The 24,203-nt window shown below is 55.9% G+C and overlaps 1 protein-coding gene across 3 annotated transcripts in view; it reads right to left on the bottom strand.

Annotated features, from left to right (window-relative positions):
* TMEM181 (transmembrane protein 181) overlaps positions 1-23,037 on the bottom strand; it is a 56,474-nt gene extending 33,437 nt beyond the window's left edge. For 2 of the 3 annotated variants that reach the window (XR_005067965.1, XM_037056313.1), the window contains exons 1-2: positions 22,889-23,037; positions 597-700 (exon numbers count right to left, since the gene is read on the bottom strand). Coding sequence is in view for 2 of the 3 variants with exons in the window: in XM_037056313.1 (XP_036912208.1) it covers positions 597-700; positions 22,889-23,022 (238 nt within the window). In the remaining variant the exon portion in view is untranslated. Of the gene's footprint in view, positions 1-596; positions 701-12,172; positions 12,313-22,888 lie in introns of those variants that run through there. The other variant, XM_037056366.1, reaches the window with a different exon arrangement.
* Between the last annotated feature and the right edge of the window lie 1,166 nt (positions 23,038-24,203).

Here is a 24,203-nt window from a genome sequence, read left to right as displayed (position 1 = left end):
AGCGTGCCTTTGAAATGGTTCCGTCCGACCCTTTCTCAGAGATGGGAAACAGGACCAGGGCAGTCAGAGGGTTTCACGAGGTTCCCAGAACACCAGGTCCCTGCCCTTCAAACTGCATGCTGGGGACCGCAGGGCACCTGAGGCCCTGACCACAGGACTCCCTCATGCCAAGAAGCTGGGTGTCAGCAGAGCAGCCTCGCCCTGCCCTGTGGCCACCCCGGCCCAAGCTTCCAGCCTCGCACGCCCTCCCCACCACTCGCTGGCTGGACTGTCTCCATGGTCCCGTCTCCCACATCAGCCAGCGTGCTCTGGGCTCCCCAATGCCCAGCGGGGGCCTGGCTCACAACCATCTCTCCAGAAAAGTTTGTCCAGCAGAAGGTACATGGTCAAGTCCGCCCGGGGCTGCCCTACTGAACTCAGGCCCTGGCTGCTGTGTGGGACAGGACCAGGGTCACCCCTCCACTGAGCTGGTGCAGAGAGAAATGGGCTGCACCCTCCATGACAGGTCCTTGGCGGGTGAGAGCAAGCGGGTGGAGTGAAAAAGCCCTACCCCGAGCTGACTGTGAGTGACAAAACGATCCCAACCTGGGCCTTACCTTTGATCCCGACGAAGACAGTCAGGCCAAAACAGACGAAGAAGACAACGAACACGAGGACAAAGTGGCGCTTGGAGAGTGTGTACAGCCGCATGGGGGCCAGCCTGTGGAGGGAAGCCAGTGGGTGAGGGGCGGCAGGGAGCCGGCTCGGGCCAGGCGGCCTCCCCACCTGCCAGCCCTCACCTCAGAGTCAAAGCCAGGTGACCTCTAAAACCAGGTGACCCACCTAGAAAACAGTCTGGATGACCTCAGTGGACACTACGGGGGGGTGCGACATTCCAGTATACCAGAGGTCAAGCACTCTGCCAAGAGGCCCTGCCACCCGGGTCTGCACAGCACCAGCAGCACCCCCCCACCCCCACATGGCAGAACAATGCACTGCTGTGGCTCTCGCACTGAGGGTGCCTTCCGCTCACCCCATCAGCAGTGGCCGACCCTCCTTACACATCTCACCTCACTCGCACACACAGCTGTGACTGCCTGTCACGATGGAGCCCAGACTGGGTCTGCAGGGGCCACCACCATCACGCTTCCCTCTCTGGTCCTCCCGCTGGCCCACAGTTTTGCTCCCTGTCCAGAGTCCCTCACAATCTGAGAGCCCTCACTTGCGTCACCCACCGTGATGTACTTCAGCCTGACCGTCCCCGAGGGGTTCAGTTTTCTTTAATCCTCACCAAAAGACATTTGTCATTGCTTTTATAGAGAAAGAAACACCAGTGCAAGAGAGCAGCACTGATTGGTTGCCTCCCCTCTGTGCTCCAGCCTGGGATGTCTGCGCCCAGACCAGGGACGCAACCTGCCACCTAGGCATGTGCCCTGACCGGGAATCGAACCTGCAACCTTTTGGTCAGAGGACAATGCTCCAACCAACTGAGGCACACGGCTGTGCGGTTTGGTTTAGATGTACCAAGCAAGCTGCCTGCAGGCTTCTGTGATTTAACACCAATACGGAACCCTGCCCTGACAAGGACCCTCTCTCTGGTCCCCTCCAGGTCTCCCCACTGTGTCCCTTGTTCAGGAGAAAACTGTGGTGTAGCAGGTGTCATTTCTTTTAAAACCCCTCCATCAGAGGCAGGGAAACAAAGGGAAAATCTGTAAAGGGCCAGAGACACACGTTTGAGTGCCGGCGGGCCACGTGGTCTGCGTCTCAAGGCCTCCACACACCCGCGGATGTGACACAAACCCGCGCACGTGGCTGCTTTAATTCCGCCCTCCCGCAGGGAGGCGGCTGACCTCTCCCCTGGAACCTTTCTGGCCTTGGCAGCGGAGACAGCAGGAAGTTTCTCCAGCCTCACAGACAGATAACAGCACCCCTCCACCCCGTGTGCCACTGGGTGCCACCAGGAGGGGGAAGGACTGGCTTCGGACCACTCACAGAGCATCAGGTTATTTGCTTTTGTGGCCTGAGCCTCACACGGCTGTGTACACACACACCCTCTCCCTTACAGGGCCAGGGACTCTAGTTCTACAGCCGGGAACCCACGGGGCCGTACCTCAGGGCAAAGGTGGGGCCCATAAGCTGATGTCCCTTGTCCCTCTGACGTGGCTTTGCTGATACAAGGTCAGCTCTCCCCAGCAGGACCTGCCAGGGCACGTGACCATGCTGACAAGGGTCACAGTGAAGAAATAAAGGAACAAGTGTCTCAGTCCTCTCCTTTGGGACTGGGGCCCAAAGACTGGGCCACATGTGACCCTGCTGTGCTTGAGACAAGCCACCTAGTGGGTTAAGTGGCCTGAGTCCAGCGAGATTCTAGACCCCGAGATGGTGAGGCCCAAGAGCCCCAAACGTCGGATCCAGAAGTTACTTTGGGCGAAGCCCAACCCCTCCCCCATTTGTACACAGGGAAACAGAGGTTCCTGCCCCTTGGCAGGAAGTGCCACACCCTGGGAAAGGGGCTCCAGGAAGTAGGACAGAGCTGAGGGGACCTGGCTCCATGAACGCCCTTCTGGGAGAGCCCTGAGGAATGCAGGGCTGGGGGAGAACAAGGTCTCCTTTGTCACTGCCTGCCACTCCCCAGTGTCCAGGCTGCGGGGAGGATTCCCACACAGTGGCACCGGCCATCTCACACAAAGCTGAGCAGACCGAGCGCCAGGGAAAGGCCAAGAGTTGGTGGCTGGCGGCACGCTGACCTCCAAGTTCTGATGGACGTGCTCGGCTCGGAGACACAAATACGAGGCACGCAGGCGGAGGGTGTGCAGACGCACTCTGCACTGTCCTGGCCACTCTTCTGTAAATCCAAAGTCCCTTAAAAAACCTCACAAGGTCACACATGGTGCCCCGTCCGAGCCTCATGAGGCCGGGGCTTTACGGACTAAGGACTCCCAGCAGAGGTGAGAGCAGGGAGCTCACTTGGGAGCGGAGAAAAACAGAAGAATGCTGCTATTTAAGGTATTTTTAGATTTTACTTATTTACTTATTTTTAGAGACAGGGGAAGGGAAGGAGAAAGAGCGGGGGAGAAACATCACTGTGCGGCTGCCTCTCACGCGCCCCCTACTGGGGACCTGGCCCACAACCCAGGCACATGCCCTGACTGGGAACTGCACCAGCGACCTTTCAGTTCCAGGGCCGGTGCTCACACCAGCCAGGGCAGAAGAATGCTACTTCAATTTTTGATTTTTAAAACACATTATCAATGATTGACTATAAAAGCACAGTTATTTAGCAGGTGAGAAGGTATGCTGAGAAGAGACTTAAGAAAAGGATCGTGTCCCTTTCCTTAAAATTTCCTCTTAAATTGATTTTACTAGAAAATTTCCCGGTTCAGGAAACTAGAAAATATTGGAAAATCAAGCATCACCAAGCTCAGAGGAAGGCACAGAAAAAAAGAAGGCCCTGCTTGAGAAAATGTCAGCGGCCCAGCCACGCCCACCGACGAGGCTGGGGGGGAAGGGGCAGGCCCCGGGCCTCCTTTCTGGAGAGCAAACCCCTCCAGGCTTCCCCACTCTGGGAGGTCTGGGTGCAGAGACCCTCTCCTGCCACCAGGTGCCATGGTCGGGGACAGCAGCACAGCACAACTCCACGTGACAATGCCTCCCTGGCCACCGTTCTTTCTACTCTCGACTTCTCATCTCGAAGCTTCGAAGCGGTTCACCAAAAAACTAGAGACTCTGGCACCTCAGGGCCACCACCCCATTCCAGACAAGTAACAGGCCTGCGCTGCTGTATGAACTGACAAAACTCTGAGAGGGCCACACAAAGACAGGAGGACCAGCCGCGGCAGCAGCAGCAGCAGCAGCGAGGAGTCAAGGCCACGGTGAGACCTGCTCAAGACTTAGGACATGTGTCCCTGCCGGTTCCCCTCCACATCTCACGCCCCCAGCTGCCTCGCAACACACTTCCTGCCCCAAACCAGGCACCAGCAGTTTCTCTGCCCGCACCCTGGTTCACTCCCTGCCGAAACGCCAGTGAGTTTCCAACGAGCAAGCTAACCTACACCACCCGCAGCCTGGCACATCCTGGTGAGGAGACAGCTTTGGCACTCCGTGATCAGGCCACGGACGAGAGCAGTATCTCAGTAAACACTCACAGGCAAGATGTGGCGCAGAAAGTGCCCACAGCCAGCCACCGAGAGGCCTGCTCGCCGTCACCAGATCCCGGCTCCAGATCCCGGACACAGTGCTGTGTGGGCTCTAACCCTGCGGACCCGCCTCCCCTTTCACAATCTTCCCACCTCCAGGAACCGCCCCTGACCCTCCAAACTGTTGCTTCGTCTTTCTGAGGTACCACTAGCACCCCCAATCCTCACCCCTGGGCGAGAGAGCCCAGGCTTGGAAAGGCGAGATCACAAAGCTGCCAAGCAGCAGAGGCAACAGGCAGGCCAAGCGTCAGGCTCCCAGGCTCACACTCCACAGCGCTTCCCTGCACAGCCAGGTCAGACCCCGGAACAGCCCACTCACACCCCTGATGGGACGGCTTCTTCTGCCCCCCGCCCCAAACCATCCAAACCTGACCCAGCATCCATGGCTCACCTGTGTGTCCCACCTGCTACGAAGCTTTCCCTCCCTTCTCTACCTCTCACGGAGGCCCAAGGGTCTTTTTAAAAAACTTTATTTATTTATTTTTAGCAGAGAGGAAGGGATGGTGAGAAGGAGAGAAACATGGATGTGAGAGAGAAACACTGAGCAGTTGCCTCTGTTCATACCCCAAATGGGGACCCAGCTCACAACCCAAGCATGTGACCCAACTAGGAATCAAACCCACGGCCTTTTGCTTTGAGGGATGAGGCTCATCGAACTGAGTCATGCTGGTTCAAACAGTTACAACACACTCGGTCTGCACAACATAGCTGAGTGCATGAAGATAAGAGTGTTGTTGGGAACCTCCCTGCCTGGTTTCAGGAGCTGTAACCCCCCTCATGGCTAAGGCTGAGAGAGTGACCTTCAGACCATAAGCCACTAAGGAGACAAAGCTTATCTCCCTGGCAGGAGCGCTGCTTCTGCTTTTTCCATAACTGGCCCCCAATGCTGGATCAGTAGCCAATGACGTGTAAGATTCCCCAAGCAGGGAACCACCTAAGACAGGCATGATCACATGGAGGCCCCAGGGAAGGACTTGGGGGGCTATGGAGAAAGGGGGTGATGAACCCTTGCCCTCGACTTTGACGAAGCCTGAGTCCTCAGTGTCTGCAAGAAGTCTCTGAGAATTCCTTGGCTATCTGCCTCCTCTGCCTGACTTAGGCCTGAAACAATGACAGGGGGTAGTGCAGCCCTGTGCTGGAAAGGGAGGGCTCTCTGGGTGATGAGGCCTGAGAAAGAATTCCTAAAAGTCCTGTGAAGCCTGCTTCGCTAAGAATGCTCCTGGTTAAATGATAAAGGCCCAGGCAGAAAATGAGTTTGTTTTCCCAAAGTTTTGTAGCCTTTTAGCTGATAGACCCTGATTTAGAAGAAGCCCTAATAGTTCTTCGTATGCTATCTACTGTTTACTGCCTGACAATGATCAGTAAATTGTACCTGAACTCCTACACACACACAAAAAAACAATAAAAGGCTGTCTAGGCAAGGGTCAGGGCGCTCTCCCCTTGAGAGGGTGGCCAGGCTGTTCTGAGGCGCTCCCCCCTTGAGGGAGTAGCCATGCTGTCCCTTTTCCTCCACAGGACTCGGCAGTCTGTGTGAATTTGTCTTGATCTTCCATCCATAACGCCATGGGCACTGCAGGCCAGTACACATGTCAGGGTGTCAATCCACACGTCAGAGTGTCAATCCACCTACACAGACACCGGCCTCATGACAGGCATTTAGAAAACGTCTACTCAACATCCGCTAGTTGGCTCACAAGTGTTCATGTTGTTCCCTCACGTGGGTGCTGAGATGCCCGGGAGCAGGGAAAGGGCCCCCTCCCGCACACCTGGCCAGGCCTAGCACCGCACCTGCTGAATCTTGCACCCAGAGGACCAGAGCGGGGAGCCTTCCTGCAAGGCCCTGCCAGCTCGGTGCCTCTCAGCTTCTCCTAACGAGACCCACTGTCCATCTCCCCCTGGGGCCTGCACACCCTTCCACAGCAGGCACCCAACACTCACACTGCATAGTTCCGGCCTGGTCTGAGCCCCCAGGCCCTCGCCACGGATAGACTGTCCCCTTAGGGCCAGCCTGGACTCTTCCGGCCCCTTCCAAATTAACTCCACTTTCATGAGAGATTTAAAATATCACAGACACATTTCCTAGAGAAACTAAAAACACTCCTGTTGGGAAGCCAAGCTCGAGACTGTGGCCGCAGTCCACATCGCTGTCCACCTTGCCATCCCTCACTGCGCATATTCATAACCACGGCCCCAGGGCCCACTTCTCAACAAAGGCAGGTCTGTGCAGACTGCATTTCTGGCGAGAAGACACTGGAAAACTGTTCTGCAGGGCCCTCCTCGCCAAAGACCCCCACTGTCTCCCCAGGACACGTGTGCACAACGCTGCCTTTCGCTGTCCTGCCTTTCCAACACACTGGGACCCAGCCCTTCTCCCCTCCCCAGGCCAGCCTTGGCCACCTTTCACTGGCCTGCAGCAGCCTCCGCCGTCTTCCTGCTTCCAGCCTCCACCCCAGGCCACCCCAGGGACAGCTGGATGAGTTTGTTCTCAGTTCAAAATGCTCCAGTGACTTCTCCGTCACTCAGGGCGACAGCCGAGCACTTCACGGCCAGCTGCCACTGACACACCTGTGACATGTTCACCCGTGTTTATTTCTGTGGACACAACCTGCCCATTGTCATACCTACGTCACTCCCAAGAAGGAACAGGGGCCACAGGGGATGAAGGGCTGCTCTGGAGGCAGGACAGAAGCGCTGTCGCCTGCCGTGTGTCCAGGGCCGCTGTCTGACCCACTCCCACCCGGGTCCCTGCCAGTAAGACCCTCCTCCTGTAACAGAGGCCACAAATGCCCGACCCTCGTCTCCCAGCCTTCGTCCCCACCAGGGCGCAGAACCCACAGGAAATCTACCAGGCGCTGCAAGAAAAGGTTTCCCCACCTAACACAGAGATGGACAACAGGGAACCAATCCTCCGCCGTCCCCAGTGGACACGACTGGGTACACAGGTGCTGCCCTGGGGCCATGGCCATGGCAATCATAAGAGGGTGGACATGACCAACAGGCCCGGGATAGAGAGCCGAGTGATGGAAACTGCCCAGGGCACCAGGGACACGGCGGCACCGATTTGACCCTGGATGTGCCCTGCTCGGTTTAGGTGGCTCTTCATGACACACTTGAGTAGGACTAAAGGCTCCCCATCAATGTGCACACCCAAACACTAAGCGACCGTGAAATGAGCTCAGAGTATGAAGTCCCACAGGCACGGAAGGCACCTTGTCAGCATGGGAGACAGTCGCCACCCATCCCTGTCACCTTGTGGTGCCCTTCCTCCCCTCACCGTGTCACTCGTCCTTCCCTCCCTGCCACCCCTCCCTCCAGCCCACACACTACCCTTCCCAGCCCACTCAGCTCCTGCCTCCCCGCCTGCAGGACAGGAGGAACCCCCCACTGCTGGGTGTCCTCATGGGTGACAGCTGTTCACATGCTTTCGGGCCCCCTGGTCGCAGGGCTCCCTGGCCTCTCGGGGCTCAGTGCTGCAGCTTATGAACGTCAGGCGTTCAATGACAACCGGCTCCTTTCCTACCCGAGCACTCGTCCCTGCTTTTATTCTGGTTTCCTACACGTTCTGTTATCTTCCCTGCTATGAGAAGTATCCACCAGCAACTCACAAAATTTAACTGTCTTCTCCCAAAAGTGTCTTTTAATGTTTTCGTGGCACTGGCCCTTACCCTCGACGCCGCGCTCAGGCCACAGCAGCCCGGGCCTCCCTCCTGCTCCTGCAGCTGAAAGCCAGTGAGCCCACCGGGGCGGCTCAGTGCTCCAGACCCGCGGGGCCAACCTGACGGTTCCCACTACGCACTTCTCCCTCCACATGGGTCCCCTAAAAGGTGCTAAAGCAACACTAGAAAGAAAAGTGGGGACGTGAGCACTCAGTGAGCCTCTTCCTGGGCCTGGAGCAGGGTGGCCGCAAAGAGACTTGGGTGAGCAGGAACTTCGAGAAAAGCCCTCCGGGTGCGGTCCTTCAGCGGCCTGGGGAAACAGGAGGGACAGCCAGTACCAGCAGCCCTGCCTTTTACAGAACCCAGGAGACGGCCAGCCGCAGCAGGGCGGGAGGAGGCTGCGCCAGGGAGGCCACGGCTTCACCAGTACTCCTTCCTGTCCCAGGAAGTCCCGGCCCCGCAGGGAGCTAGCACTGATCGTTCACTGTCACGAACTCTACTACCTGTTCCAACTCATGCCGGAGAGCCCCCTCAAGAATGAAATACTATAGTGGGACAGTGGAAAGGGACTTCCACTCCCAGTTTCCCCTCATTTTAGTGGAGATTTCATTTTTCTTATAACCTATAAAAAAACAATCCCTCCTCTTATGGTCCAAAGTGCCAGTTGAGTGCCGGTCGGGTGCGGGTCAGCCTGGGCTCGAATCCTGGGCCCCCCACTTCCTAGGCGAGTGAGCATGGGTGTCTGTGAGGTTGTCGGGTGTCAGTGAGGGACAATCGGACACCCCCAGGGCGCCTGGGAGGCACCGATGCAGTAACGACCGACCAGCCACAACAGCGCAGTAAGCACGGAGCTCACCCACGCCAGTTCCAACAGCAGGAGCTGTGCTCTGCCCCTCCCCTGCTCCGTCTTTTTTAACAAGTCTGTTTTCACCCCACCAACATCCCTGAAGACCCACTCTCCTGCCCTCTAGTTCAAAACCCAACCAATTGGAGGGAAGGGCAGGAGTGGCTGGCATTCCCCAAGCCCCTCCTTGGTGCCAGGCCAGGCGCTTCCCCAGGAAGCAGGTACTGCAAGCCCATTTTACATACAGGAAAATAGAGGCTCTGGGAGGGTATCTCCCACTGAGGTCCCACCCAGCAGGAGGTGCAGGTGGAACTTGATCCCACAAGGGCGGGGGCAGAAGGGTAACCCACCACTCCCTCGCATTCACTCCTTGGTCCCCTCACCAAAGACTTTCCTTTTAAACCCTTCCATGGAACAGGTTTTGAGAAGAAACTCTGAGGGGAGGAACAGAATAAGAACTCTGAAATTTCAGTCAACCAACTTGAATGTATTACAAATAGTTTATCTGTAGCTATTCAGAAAGGCCATTAGGCAAACAGTGAAAACCCAACAAGCTCCAAGTGTTTTTTAATGAACAAACCACGGATTCACGTGTCTCCCTGCTAGGCTGCAAGCCCAGTGACTTACTCCCGGGGGGGCATGCTGGTTCGGTGACCAGTAACCTGACCAGGGCAAAGAGACCAGGCAAGCAGGCCCCACACTGGCCAACGCAGGGCCATGAGGCAGTGCAGCCCCGTGGTTAAGAGTCCGGGAGCTGGAGGTTGAGGGCCTGGGCTGCAAGGCCCCTCCATACTGACCAGCAGTGTAACCTGGGGCGAGTTCCCTTACACACTCTCCGGACCTCGAGTCCCCGAACTGCAAAGCTGAGGAAGCTGAAGGACCCCCCTCCCAGGACTGCGTGACAAACCCATGAGTTACTACATGAAGACCCCGCTCAGTCACCACCACTGGTACCGAGGGGCGGGAGAGCACGTGCCCAGTGTGGGGTCTGGAGCTGACTACCCGGCCTCAGCCCCAGCTCTGCACCGTGCTGGCGTGCACCCGAGAAACCCAACTTCTCCATACCTCATTCCCCCACCTGCCAAATGGGATAAGGAAAAACTTCTTCAAGGGGAGGGGAGCTGGGAGGATCACATGAAATGATGCACACGAAGCACTTACAACAGCATTCGGTACAAAGTCAACACTCTGTTCTAGGCATCATTTTGGTTCAGAAAAATAAAAATAAAAATAAAAACAGATTATTCTAAGGGACACACCCCAGATAACTCTTTGGTTGCAGGGCCAGGACACTGACCCAGGCCCGGAGTTCCCTCTGGCACCGGGACAAGACTGGGACACAGAAGCCACCGCACGGCTACACAGTGGCCATTGTTCTGTGCCACTAGGAGGAGAGTCTAGTTAACACACATCTCCCCTTAAATGCCCCAGGATGAAAGAGACTCAGGAAACACACTCTTTAAAAATGGGTTGTAGAGACCAAGCAAGACATATGCAAAATGCCAACTGTATGAAGTATGCAGAGCAATGCTATAGTCAGAGCAGAGCAGCCTATGACCCCAGGAAGCCCCAACTCTGCCCCACCAGTGGCTCAACAGGAAGTCCCAAAACACCAGACTGAGACTGCTCTGAGTCTCTCCCCCTGAACTCCCAGCACCTCTCACTTCCCTGGCATTATCAGAAAAGAAATGGAGTCTGCAGGGCACATGAGGGTAAAGCTTTCAGCACTGGAAATGCTTTATTCTCATGCGCTTGGATGTCCCTCTCTCCTGCCCTTTTAAAAAGAGTAGGCTGTGTGGAGAGGAGCAGGGAGTCCAAGGCACCTGCCCACCACAGGCCCCAGCTGATTGTCACCCCCACCTCTGTTCTCCTCCCTCCTCCTCACCCCATTCTTCCTCCTGCTTCTCTTCCTGCTCCTGTAACCTGTCGCCACTCTCAGCGCTGGACTCTCAGTCACATCTGCCAACGAGGGCACTCTGACCCCACCCGGCATACAGTCCAGTACACCCTTCGGATGTTCAGGCTAGTTTTCTCTTCGGATTTCTATTTGCTGCCCAAGACCCTTTTCCGGTGCCAGGTCGGTGCCATTCTGAGCCCCGGAGGTGGCTGGCTGGCTTCAGATAGCCACATCCACCACCCAGCCCCTTCCTTGCTCCACAGCGCCTGGTGCACCGCCTCCAGCAGCATTCGTGTTGCCCCCGCCCCACAGCGGGACAGATGGCCACTCAGTCGCGGAACCGACAGCACCGGACTTCAGCAGGAGACCTGGACTGTGGTCCTGGCTGCCACCCACACCTCGTCAACCCCTCTGCCTCTCTGCGTCCCGTGGAAAGTGTTAACACCACCCCCCAACGGCAAGGGCTGCAGGGTGGACCCAGGAAGATTCCTGTGACCGAATCCAGCCGGCTGTCACTCGGCCACAGGGTCACGACCCTGCACGAAGGCAGAAAGCACCCTTCCTGCGGCAGCCCATGAAGTGCTGGGCACCCAGGAAGGAACAGCGCCCCCTGGACTGGTGCCAGGCAGCAGTGCAGACCCGCGGCCACCTGGGGCTCAACTCAAACACCTGAAGCACCTGTGAAGTCTGGTTTCCTATGCGGTGCGAAGGTCAGAAGCTTCCGAGGAAGCCAGAGGAAAAACCTGCCTCCCGCCACCTGGGTTTGCGTTTGAGCCACAGCCTGGCTCTTCCCTGTGTTTGCAAAGGGCACGGCAAACCCTGGGGCCGCAGCACTCTGGGCGCACAGAGAAACTCGGAGCTCAGTCTCCAGGCCGCCCCTGGGCGCCCGCCGCGCAGAGCCGTCCCCGCCATGGTCCTTCTCCGCAACTCCCGGCTGGACTCAGGCGCTGAACTTCTTTTGAATTCTTCCTCTTTCCTGGCTGCCTCCCCGGGGTCACCCCGGGGACTGCCGCGTCAAAAGCAAGCTTTAGGGACAGCGTCTCTGGGGCCCCGGCCAGGTTTTTCCTCAATAAAAGCCCCGAACTGTGGACTTCTAAGACTCGGTCTCCCAAAGATCTGAAGACCCGGCGGCAGGCTCCCGACGGTCCAGAGGCCGCCGAAAAGCACGGCGCTTCCCCCGGCGAGGGCGCTTTCGACCGAGAGCCGATGAACGGCCACCGGTCCGGGCGGAGGCGGGCTGAGCTGGGGTCAGCCGAGGGGTCCCAGGAACGGGATGCCCGGGGGCAGGACGAGGTCACCCGGTTCTGCTGAGCATCTCAAAGGGCCTCCTGGGCGCGCTCTAGCCGAGGCCGCTCCCGGAACCCGTACTCGGTCTCCACGGACAGGCCGGCCGGCCCTTCGCCGAGATCCCCCATCCCACGCCACGAAGCCCGCCAGCGCCCGCTCCCGGGTCCCCGGGGCTCCACGGGAGCGCAGGGCCCCGCGGCAGGGTTCCCGGGAGCGGGGCACCGGATGCCAGACGCCGGAACCCCAAGTCCGGGCCCAGGCGCCCGGGGACCCCTTCGCCCCCCGCCACCCGTCTTCCCGGGCCCGCACTTACCGTTCCATCGCGGCGCCCGGGGCCCGCGCCCAGGCCGCGCCCGAGCCCACCGTGCGCGACACAGCAGCGGCGGCAGCCACAAGCGCAGCGGGAGCGACGGCGGCCCAGCGCAGCCGGCTTCGTGAGCCCGCCAGAGCGCAACGCGCGCGGTCACGTGCGCGGAAGCGGCCGGAGCAGCGGGGGCGGGGCCGAGGGAGGGGCCTGCGCCGGGACCGGCTCGCGGGCCGGGCGGGGCCGGGCCTGCGGGAGGGTCGGGGCCGCGTACTTGGGGTACGGGATTGGGGTGGCGGCGCCGCGAGGCTGGGGGCTGGGGTCGATGGGCGGCCGGGGAGGGGGGCGCGCGGGTAAGTATCCCCGCCCGGTCCCTCTAGAGGCCAGCCCTGAGCCAGCTCAAAGTTTCATGAATGAATGAATGAACGACTGGACCCTGACACCATGTCCGTAGCGGGGGTGGGGGCAGGGGCAGGACGGGGCACACACCCAATAACTCTCCCCCTCCCAGGCTTCGAGGTTATCTTAATGGGGCGTAAGAATGGAATCCACGAATACCCTGCGGTTGTCTGCCATACTACGGTGCCTGCATTTCTCTGGAAAGAGCATCTATAACTTAATCTGAAAAGTTTTAAAATTTTAAGAAAGATTATATTTAGTATTTAGAGAGAGGGGAGGGAAAAGAGAAAGAGGAGAGAAACATTGATGTGAGAGAGAAACATCGATTGGTTGCTTCTCACACACCCCCAACCAGGGCTCAGGTTGACTAGGAATCAATCCAGTAACCTGTTGGTTCTCAGGTTGGTGCTCAACCCACCGAGCCACACCAGCCAGGGCTTTGCTTTCTTATCAGTGTACTTGTTCCCCTTATTTATTGCTGTCTAACAAACTACCCTAAAGTGTAGTAACTGCATTAGTTATCTATTACTTCACAACAAATTACCCTGGAACTTGGTGGCTTGAAACATTTCTCTCTCCCAGTTCCTGTCAGTCGGGAGTCTGGTACGTTCCCTTGGCTCGGGCTCTCTCAGAGACTCGGCCACCAAGGTCGCACAGGTGGCAGGACTCAGCGTTGGCCCGAGGCTGCTCTCGGCTCCTTGCCACAGGGCAGCTTACTACACGGTGGCTTTGCTCCATCAGAGTGAGGAAGTGAGCAGAGACAGAGAGAGTGAAAGCAAGAAGGAAATCACCTCATCTCACAAGTGATGCCACCTCCCTCTTTCTCTGTTCCTCTCTCTACAAGCAAGTCATGGGTCCACCCCGCAGCCAAGGGGTGGAAACCACACAAGCGTGTGAAAGCCAGGAGGTGGAGAGGGTCACCGGGGCACTTTAAATGGCACCTATTGCAGTGACTTGAAACAACAGCTCTGCTCTCTCCTGTTTGGAGGTGGTGATGAAGCTCAGTGGGGTGGATCCTGCTGGGGGTCCCCCTTGTGAATTCGGTGAGGGGGAGTCTGGAGACCAGTCATCTGAGGGCTTGAGTTCCGCCAGCTTGATCTAGGAGGCTGCAGAGCCAGGCAGCGGCCAGGCTGCCTTCCTCTACGTGGCTCCTTCACAGGTTTAGCCCTGGCTTCCTGCTAGGTCTCAGGGAAGTCAGATCTCAAATGCAGGGACAGTTTCTCCTTGAATGGATGCTGTAAGACCTCAAAGCAGAAGCTGCGGAGCTGCTTGTGACCCAGCCTCAGGCATCACTCAGCATCACTGCCACCACGCTCTCTTTGTAGAAAGACAGAGTCAGCCCAGATCCTAGGGCAAGGGACAACAGCGGCATGAACCCTGTGGGGAGCAGCTCTTTGGGGTACACCGTCTTTGGAGACCAGCCATCAGCCTTGCTACCTAATGTTTGCTTCCTGTTTCCTTCATCTCCTAAAGCAAGGTAACTACACACAGAATTTTGAGTCACTTTAAAGTTTACATACATATCTCACTCCATCCTCTTAGCAACCACTGACATCAACACCCCCTTCCCTCCATACCTGGTGGTTTTGGTACTTGCAGTAACAAAAGTTGAAAGTTGGTGAGCAGCCCCAGGATGGCCCAGCCATGCCCATCCCCGGGTCCCACAGGGTCGAGGAAGAGAGGGCACCACCAGATGGCGGCATTGCACAACGGCCTCTGTGGGCAGCACACTGACAGGTGCATACAGGGGGGCCCCTCTCAACAGGAGGCCCTCCTGATGTGTGGCCAGGGCCACCACCTGGAAGGGGACTGGAGCACGGGAGCTCGCAAGGGAGAGGGGGATCGCAGACATGAGTGACGTGTCCAGTCACTGAGCCACAAGGTGATGAGAGAGGGTTGCAAAGCTCCCCAGGGCTGCAGCAGCGGGGGCTGGGAGAGCCACCGGCTCTGTCACATCTAGGGCTACCCGATGTCAGGGCAGGTTGGCAGGTATATGCTTATGCAGGCTGCATGTAAAGCAACTGTGTGCATAAGAATTTGAGTTAGTCACTGGTGGGAGTGAGTTAGGCCACTTCTGTGAAACAAGTGCAGAGACAAACAACAAGAAGCCAATGTGCAGGGACCACCTTAAACCCATTTGTAGGACAGCACGGAGGGCGGGCAGACCGAGGTAGGTTGCTGACGATAATGGGATTGCTCCCCAGGAGGCTGGGCTGAGGGAACTGTGGACAGGGTTGTAAGTGGATGGAAGGCATCAGAGTTGAGGGAAAGACTTGAGGCACAAGGACAAGCGGGAACAATTGAGCCACCTGGCCCCCCTGGGACCTCTGTGTTGTCCCAAATAGAAAGAACTCTCAGTTCCCAGGCATGTGAGTTCAACGGGGTTCTCTGTTTGCCTTTGGTGGAGATAGAGACACTGGTTCTCAAATCACAGTCCTATCAGGGTACTCGTCATCCTTCCAACCAAAAAAGGAAACAAAAGACCAGGAGAAATGTCAGGACGCCACAGTTAACAGCGAGTTGTGACCAAGAACTTGCAAACAAGGAGGAAGGCAGGCCTGCTGCAACCGAACACTAAAACAGGCACAGATGGGCCAGGGGAGAAATGTGTGGGCCACTCGGCCTGCCTGTAACCAGACCAGACGCACTCATCCACAGCGGAGCCTGAGCAGCCTGGAAGCATGGAGAATTGGCCGCACAATCACCAACACTGGCCACTGAGTCTTGGGGCGAGAGGGAGCCCGGACGAAGAACCCACTGTTCCTGTGCACAGAGACGCAGGTGCACTGGCTCGCTCAGCCCCACGCTCCGGACTTTTCTCCACCCCTCCTGGGCTCTCCGTCTGGGCTAATGGAATCATAATCCTCGGGGGAAGGCCTGGGCATTTGTATTTTTAGAAGCTCCCCGGGGTGGCTATGGGACCGGGCCAGCGTTTAGAATCCCCAGTCTAACTGATCCCCCGGCCCTGCCCCATCACCTGCGTTCTCATGGGCCTGCCTGGGCCAGTTGGACCACCTGGCTCCTGACTCTGCACAGTAGTAGCCCAGTGAAGTTCACGGGCGCCTTCACTGAGAGCTGGTTCTCCTGGCCTGTGCTGTCCGAGATAGGCTGCTGAGATCCAGAGCCAGCCCCGGGGCCTGCAGAATTTGCCGAGGGGAAGAAGCCTTGCTTCCTGAAGCCTCTTGGGTGAGGACAGCCTGAGGCATCACTTCACTGGGCAAGGAAAAGCAAGCCGAACTTTGTCACTCATGCATTTTACAGACGTGAAGTCATCACACAAGAAACAGGTGGGGGTTAGTGAGATGGCCCACCATGATTCATGGAGAACTGCACTCTCCAGGGATGTATTTTGCCATGTGTAATGCGCACATTTTTGCCCAAATTTTGGAGGGAAAAATAAGGATGCACATTATATATAGGTAGTACTAATTCTGTATCTATATAAATGTTTTTAATTCTTTTTAAAATTTCTTGTACCTTGTATCTGTTCTTCTGCTCTGTTATATAAAATTTCTTGTACCATAATATGTTAAAAAATAAATGCTAAAATTCTTTGATAATACAAAAAACAAGTATCTAAATATAAATAAATAGTTGAATTAAAAATTAAAATGAAAGATATTTTTCGTAAATGTTTGGGTCAAAAACATAAGTGTACAATGTCTCTCTCTATGGTTTGTGCCTTTGGCGGAGTCCATTGCCTCCCTGCCACCCCCCCCCCACATCTTGTTCCCAACAGAACCCCATGTAGTCCGGCCCCCTCCCACCCCTCCCTGCGGGAAACTGGCCCCCAGCGTCGGGCCCTCTGGTTTGCTGAGGCTGACCCCGCCCCCTCGCCAGCATGTGTTCGAGAAAGGGCAAGGGCCCTGATGTCCTCGGTGACATACAGGAGTGAGTTCTTTTCTGTTTTCTAGTGAGGCAGAATAAACATATGGAAAAGCACAGCTTGATAAATGGTCACAAATTAAATATCCCCGAATGACCAACACCCAGATTAAGGAGATAAATATTACCAGCACCTGGAAAGCCCTCTCCCGCTCCCTTCCATCTGCTGTGCCCTCAAGGGTGACCGCCACCCTGACTTCTAACAGCGCAGACATTCCGCCCATTTTATCCATTTTTGTGTATGTAGAATCAAAGGGTATGTGCTCCCTGTGTCTGGCTTCTTTCGCTCACAGTGTGTGTGTGAGACTCATCTTTGTTGTTGTGTGTTGTTGTAGGTTGTTTACTTTTATTGCTGTGTGCTACCCCTTAACGGGCAATCCGAAGGCGCCCATTCTTCTGTGGCTGACCGTCGGCCTGGCTTTTCGTTTAGGACGACGCGGAACCGTGCTGCTGTGAGCACTTAGTGCCTGTCTCCTACTGCATGCATGTCTGTGGGCGCACACATGTCTGTGGGCGCACACATGTCTGTGGGCGTGTGCCTCGGAGGAAGTGTCGGGTGCAAGGGAAGGTGCAGGTTCCATTGTGGAGACGCTTTCCAGATGGTTTTCAAACGGTTTCTACAGTGAGAGCACCAGTGCGCCCCCTACGGGCGGGGAGTGAAAGTTCTTCTTCTTGTCCGCATGGCTGTACCTCGGTATCAGCGGGGGTGCAGTGGGGATTCAAGAAGTTTTGCTGTGGGCGTCAAGTCAGCCAGTTCTGAATGAGAACGGCTTGAATAGCCCGAATGATTATTAGCAGCCAGGATAAAAAGAAATAACTTAGCCCTGGCTGGCATAGTTCAGTGGATTGAGCTCCAGCCTTTGAACCAGAGGATCACAGGTTCGATTACCGGTCGGGGCACGTGCCTGGTTTGCAGGCCAGGTCCCCAGTCAGGGGAGGGGCAGATGAAAGGCAACCACACACTGATGTTTCTCTCCTTCCCTCCCCTCTGTCTAAAAATAGATAAATAAAGGACTTCCGCCAAGATGGAGGCATAGGTGGAAACACTGTGCCTTCTCCCACAACCAAGTTTGAATATAACAAAGGTTTGGAGAAACAAAGACACAACCAAACGACAGAAAATTGAATTATACGGAAGTCCGACTACATCTAACCGTTCAACGGGGACGGTAAGAGGGGCGGAGCCAGCAGCGAGCAGGGTCGGGCAGGACAGGGACCCTGACCCAGGCGCGCAGGCAGACGGGAACCAGTTGGGGTGCGGGGCAGACCGCCGGCGCATATTCGCGCACAGTGAGACAGACCACGCAGGCCCCAGGGGGCGAGGGCTGACGGCGGTGGCACACTCGCGTGCAGTGGGACGAAACGCGTGGGCCCGGTGACTGACGGCAGCAACTGCTGCACCCGTGAGGGCCGTAGCGGCAGGCGGCGGACAGGACGCCATAGTCCCCCTTTGACCCCACCCCCACATACAGCATCACAACCCAGCGACTTAGTTGCCCTTCAGCACCAGTGAGGGCCAGGGCGGCAGGCGGCAGACGGGACGCCAGAGTCCCTCTGTGACCCCGCACCCACATACAGCGTCACAACCCAGCGACTTAGTTGCCTTGCAATACCAGTGAGAGCCATTGTCCCTCTTTGACCCCGCCCCCACATAAAACGTCACAACCCAGCGACTGAGTTGCCCTGTTCTAGTGAACACTTTAGGGCTCTGATCCTGCTATGGAACAGGCACGAACAACCCGAAAGATGGCACAAGAAGAACTCAAAGTCCCAGAGCCAATAACTCTAAGTGACCGAGAAATTGTCAGCCTCTCAGAAGCACAATTCAGGACACTATTTCTCAGGATGCTCACAGAACTGGTTGATTATAGTCACAAATTAGAGGAACAAAGTTACAAATTAGAGGAACGTGTGAGGGCTGGACTGATTGAAATGAAGGGAGATGCACAGGAAACCAATAGTGATGGAAAGGAAACGGGGACTCAAATCAATGGAATGGACCAGAAGGAAGAACAAAACATCCCACCAGAAAGGAATGAAGAAATGAGAATTCAAAAAAATGAGGAGAGGCTTAGGAACCTCCAGGACATCTTTAAACGTTCCAACATCCGAATTATAGGGGTACCAGAAGGGGGAAAGAAACAGCCACGAGTGGAAAACGTATTTGAACAAATAATAAAGGAGAACTTCCCCAGTCTGGCAAAGGAAATAGACTTCCAGGAAATCCAGGAAGCTCAGAGAGTGCCAAAGAAGTTGGACCCAAGAAGGAACACACCAAGGCACATCATAATTACATTAGCCAAGACCAAAATGAAGGAGAGAATCCTAGAAGCATCAAGGGATAAGGGGACAGTCACCTACAAAGGAGTACCCATCAGACTGTCAGCGGATTTCTCAAAAGAGACCTTACAGGCAAGAAGGGGCTGGAAAGAAGTATTCCAAGTCATGAAATCCAAAGACCTACAGCCAAGATTGCTTTATCCAGCAAAACTTTCATTTAGAATGGAAGGACAGATAAAGTGCTTCTCAGATAAGGTCAAGTTCAAGGAGTTCATCATCACCAAGCCCTTATTATATGAAATGCTAAAGGGACTTATATAAGAAAAAGAAGATGAAAAAGATGAACAGTGAAAGGACAGCAAACACACAGTTATTAACAACCACACCTAAAACAAAAGCAAACCAAGAAGACAGCTAGATCAGGAGTGGAACCATAGAAATGAAGAACACATGGAGGGTTAGAAACAGGGGGGTGGGAGGGGGAGAAGAGGGGAGAAGGCACAGAAAATAGCATAGATGGTAGGCAGAAAATAGATAGGGGGGAGGGCGAGAATAGTGGGAGAAATATAGAATCCAAAGAACTTGAGACACGTGGTTATAAACTAAAGGGGGGAGAATGGTGGGGGAGGGAGGGTGTGGGTGGAGGGGATTGAAGGGGGGGAATAGAACAACTGTAATGGTATAATCAATAAAATATATTAAGAAAAGAAAAGAAAAAAATAAATAAATAAAATAATAAATAAAAATAGATAAATAAAATCGTTTCTTAAAGAAATAACTTAATGCCATCTAACCTGCTGGCTCAATTCATTGCCTTGTTGTTTGAGCCAGTTGCTTTGGCTGTTCTGTATCTGTATCTAGAAGCATCTTTAGAGTTATCTTCAGAAAGCACTTGAGCTTCAGAACATCCTTGCTTCATTTTTCCAATGTGGAAATTAATCACCAGTGAAATTTGGTGATTTCCCCCAGGCCAGGGAGTCAGCAAAGTGCAGAATTGGGACTGGAAGCCGGAATTCAGGCCGCCCATCTGACTGCTTTTCCTCCTGCCCCAAGCTGGGGCCCCCTTCCCCGGGCCGGCCCCCAACCTCCCCAGCGGCAGTACAACTGTCACCTCTCGTTTTGTGGGAGTGACTGTGAGTCCTTTGATCACAGAGCTGCCACGTTTCCATGATGCCAAATGATGTAACTGATACGCAAAGAGCCATGCCAGCTAACGGCGCGGGGTCGGGGGCAGCAGCCCTCTTTTGAAGACGGAGCAATAGCAGCTGTCTCCTTGCTGCGCCCCACGGTGAGGAAAGTGTCCCCTACACGAGGGGAGTCCCCAGCCCTCCAGGGAAGAAGGCTGGTGCGTCTTAGTCCTGAATCACTAAGGTGGAAATGCAGGGGGCGAGGAGGGTAGGAGCAAAAATGATAGTAGCAAGTTCGTCTTCCAGCCAGACAGCTGCAGGGGCTGTGGCTCTCGGCTTCCCAACAGAGAGACCCAGAGCGGTTCCCTGAGTCTCGCACAGGCACCGCCCTTTGGCTGATAGACGCACTCAGGGGGCAGTGGAAGGTGGTTCAGGGGCCTGGGGCCTCTCCCCACCGTGAAAGGGGCTGTGGTTCAGCCTAAGTGCAGACAGTCGGTACTGCAGAGCACCCTGCAATGGAGGTGTCCCCACAGCAGGGCACAGCACTTAGCGCCGTCCCCTCCCAACCATGGCAGGCCAGTGCTCAGGAGCCGCCTTAAATAATGAAATGGCTTCTGGGGCAAAGACTCAAATGTGGGCTCTGGGACAGGCTCGTGTCACTGCCTCCGCCAAAACCCTTCACTGGAGCCACAGTGGAACTCCAACCACCCCTCGGTCTGGCCTCGAGGCCCTTTATGGCCCGGCCCCTCCATCTCTGACCGCTTGTCTCGGGACACACCGGTCTTCAGGCTGCTGCTTGAAAGCACCACATTTGTGTGGGCCCAGGGACTTTGCACTTGTCCTTCTTCTTCTGGAAATTTCCTCTCCCAGCTCACTGTCTAGTGAGCAATTCATTATTCAGTTCTCCGTCAAACGTCACTCTCCCAAAAGCACACGTTATCACATCACTGGGCTCATTATCTCCCTGGCACTCATAGCAATGCGTAACCACTTGCTTGTCACCCACAAGCCCCACGATAGCAGGGGCCCGGTTTGTCTCACTTGCCAACGCATCCCCACCATCTAGAACAATAGCGGAACCATGGGTGCACTCAATAACCATTCATGGAATAAGTGGGCGAGTGAACAAGGGCGGTCTGACTGTGGGCTAACCAGTGACGTGGCTCTGAGCTCTCCTTGGCTGCCTGCATTCGGCCACTTCACTATTCACCATCTCCTCTGCCAAGGATGTGTTCCCAGGAAACTGAAATACAGGGAAAAGTAGAGTGGGGGAAATCAGCGGGAAAGGAGACTGGATCATTTGGAAAATAGGATTTGATCTGAGCCCTGACAGGTGCCGCTCAACTGGTTGTGCGTCACCCCCCAGAAGCAAAAGGTCCCTGGTTCTATTCCAGAGCATATGCCTGGGGCTGTGGTTCGATTCCCAGTTAGGGCACCCGATCGATGTGTCTCTCTCACATTGATGTTTCTCTCTCTCTTTCTCCCTCCCTTCCTTCCCCTCATTCTAAATATGAACAAATAAAATCTTTAAGAAAATAAGATCTGAGCCGTGGCTGGTGTGGCTCAGTGGATTGAGCGCGGCCTGCAAACCATAGGGTTGCAGGTTTGATTCCCAGATTAGGGCACGTGCCTGCGTTTCAGGCAGGGTCCCCAGTGGGGCCCCGCAAGAGGCAACCACACGTTGATGTTTCCCTCTGTCTTTCCCCCTCCCTTCTCCTCTGTCTAAAAATAAATAAAATCTTTCAAATAAATAAATTTTATTTTAAAGATTTAAGATAAATAAAAATTAAAACAAAAAGAAAAGAATACTCGAAACTGTCTGTGAGTTGCTGGGCATTTTACGCTGCCCCTCAGGAGGCTGCAAGAGACAGATTTTGAGGCACATCCAAAAGCTACACCATATGATCTTGGAATTACATTTTGTTGCAGAATCTCTCAGTAACTGTGGCCTATATAGTGCTCAGCAATGGAGTGCAGGCGAGCCCAGCGATGCCACCGGGCTCTGGGAAAGGTGTGATACATGGGGAGGGGGGAGGAGGATACTTGTTCTCCGGGCCGAGAGATACACTCGCCATCCCAAAGCTCAGAGTGAGCACACCGTGACCAGAATCCTGAGTCTCAGGAAGCTTCAGCTTCCAGCTTCCCACATCAGCACGGGGGAGCTTGGAGAGGAGAGCTATTCCGCGACCTCAGGGTCTCAGAGCTGGTTAGCAACGCAATCGATCCAGGCCTCAGTCCCCAGCTCCGGGCAGGGTCCTTCTCGCACAAGGGGCCCATCTAAGTCCAGCCATTGGCAGCGGACGCCCACCCACCCACCCCAACAGCGAAGCCGGGAGGAAGGGGCGGTGCCCTGCACTAGGGTCTGTCGGTCCGCAGCTGTCACCTTGGCCACAGGAGAGGGGCACAGAGATGGACACGGACAAGCCCCACGCAACAGCTCCTGTGGACCCTGGTGGGTGGCTTCCCACAGCCTCTCCACAGAGGCGCTGCGCAGCCCGGAGGCCATTGTGCCCCACCCCCAGCAGCGGCCCAGCTTCGAGTTTCCACGGAAGCCCAGGGGCTGAGGACCACGGAGGAGAGGCCAAGGCTCTCCCTGCAGGGCGCTATGCCGACAGACCGGTGGAGATCGCCTCCCAAAACCGGGACCTAGGGAGGCCAGAGGAGGAGGCTGGAGGGGAAAGGGGAAGGAAGGAGGGGGAGGAGGGGGAGGGGAAGGAAGATGGGAAAGGAATGGCGAGCGAAGCGGGGAGAAGCCCAGCGAGCCCTTTTCCCGGGATGTGGGAATCCTGGCGCAGGTTTCTAGGGAATGGAGACAGCTCCTCACCCGCACGCACCCCCGATCCACCCTAGATCCCCAGATGCGGGCATCACGTAGCCTCACTCCGTGGGCCTGCCGCTGCCACCTCTTCCCCTTCCCGGGGTTGCCGAGGGGCGGCCGCGGCGCCCGGCCCGGAGCTCCGCCAAAGCCCCGGCGCTTCGCCCCTGCCTGCCCGCCCTGCAGGTCCGCCTCGGCCGCAGGCCCACGCCTCCCCACCTGTAGTAGCAGCGGTCATCGCGGAGCGGCGTGAGGTCCTCCGTCAGCTCGTGGTACGCCTCCTGCAGCCGCTTGCACAGGTGCTTAAGCTCGCTGCAGAGCGGGGGCTCCGAGGCAGGGAACTCGGCGTCCATGCCGCTTCACCCGCCCGAGCCTGCCCGGAGACCCCTCCTCCGGTCGCTCTGCTCCGCCCTTTGTGTCTCTTCCTTCGCCCCCTCTCGCTTCCCAGCTCTGGGGACGGGATCGGGGGCTGCCGGCGCGCTGGGCGGGGCCGAGGAGGAGGAGCGGGTGATGGGGGAGGTGGGGAAGGGGCACAGAGGAAGGTGGGGCGCCGTGCTCCAGGAGCACGAGCCCGCGGGCTTGGGGTGGGATGAGGTCTCAGCCCCGCAGCCCATCAGCCACCCCCCAGGGCGTAGGAGGAGAGGGTGGGTGACCCCAACACAAGACTATCTGCCACCAGGACAGAAATATAAATAGCCACACTCGCTAGTGCTCGTGCTGGGGAGGAAAAGAAACTGGTGGCGAGGGACCCACGGAGCGCCCTTTCTTGATCGGAAAGGTCAAGGCCAGAGGCTGCTCGCACGTTCAGCACCACGGACAGCACCCAGCCTTGGGCCTCGACCCCTGCCCTTCCTGGGTTCCACTTGGCCTAAGGCGAAAATACGTGGAATCAAGCCCTCTATGGTTGGGTCATCATGTGTATTTTTTACGATAAAAGAACGTGCCCAAATGAGATGTCTCTTCCACACATCCCATCACCACCAAAATGACCCCAAGTCTGGGCACCATCATCCTCTACAAAGCTCAGCATCAATGCCTAAAACAAAAACTCACAAGTCCGTGCGTCTTTCATGGACAAGGTCGAAGTGAGGCCCTCTTCTCTGTGATTTTCTCCAGTAAGTGGAGAGACCACTTTCCCAGGTGACATCAGTGCATTTCCACTTGAATCCCAGGCAGGCTTCTGTGCAGGACTGATCCTGTGTGCGTGGCAGGAACCTTGCACAAATACACATTGGGGGCCCAGCACATGCTATGGAACCTAAATTACACACTAGAGTCCCCAAGAACTTGCATGCTTCCAAGGTCCCAGGTGAGCTGACATCACTCACATTTAGGTATTGTCAGATTTCCCACACTGTCTGCGAGCTTTCCCTATGCTCTAATTCTACCCACTCTTCCTGGCTCTTTATTTTTATGGTCATATTTTAGTTCTTTCCTCCCCTTTCATTTTAGAACCAGCTTTTGTCTGCTGGCCAAGGTCTTCTGTCAGGCCTTGCAAACCTTCCCTCGGCATCTGATCACCCTGCACTGCGTG

Source organism: Sturnira hondurensis, unplaced genomic scaffold (assembly GCF_014824575.4).
Source record: "Sturnira hondurensis isolate 20B ecotype Veracruz unplaced genomic scaffold, ASM1482457v3 Scaffold0000167, whole genome shotgun sequence".
NCBI lineage: Eukaryota > Metazoa > Chordata > Mammalia > Chiroptera > Phyllostomidae > Sturnira > Sturnira hondurensis.
The sequence above is the reverse complement of the archived record's forward strand: the minus strand, read 5'-3'. Positions and strand labels throughout refer to the sequence as shown.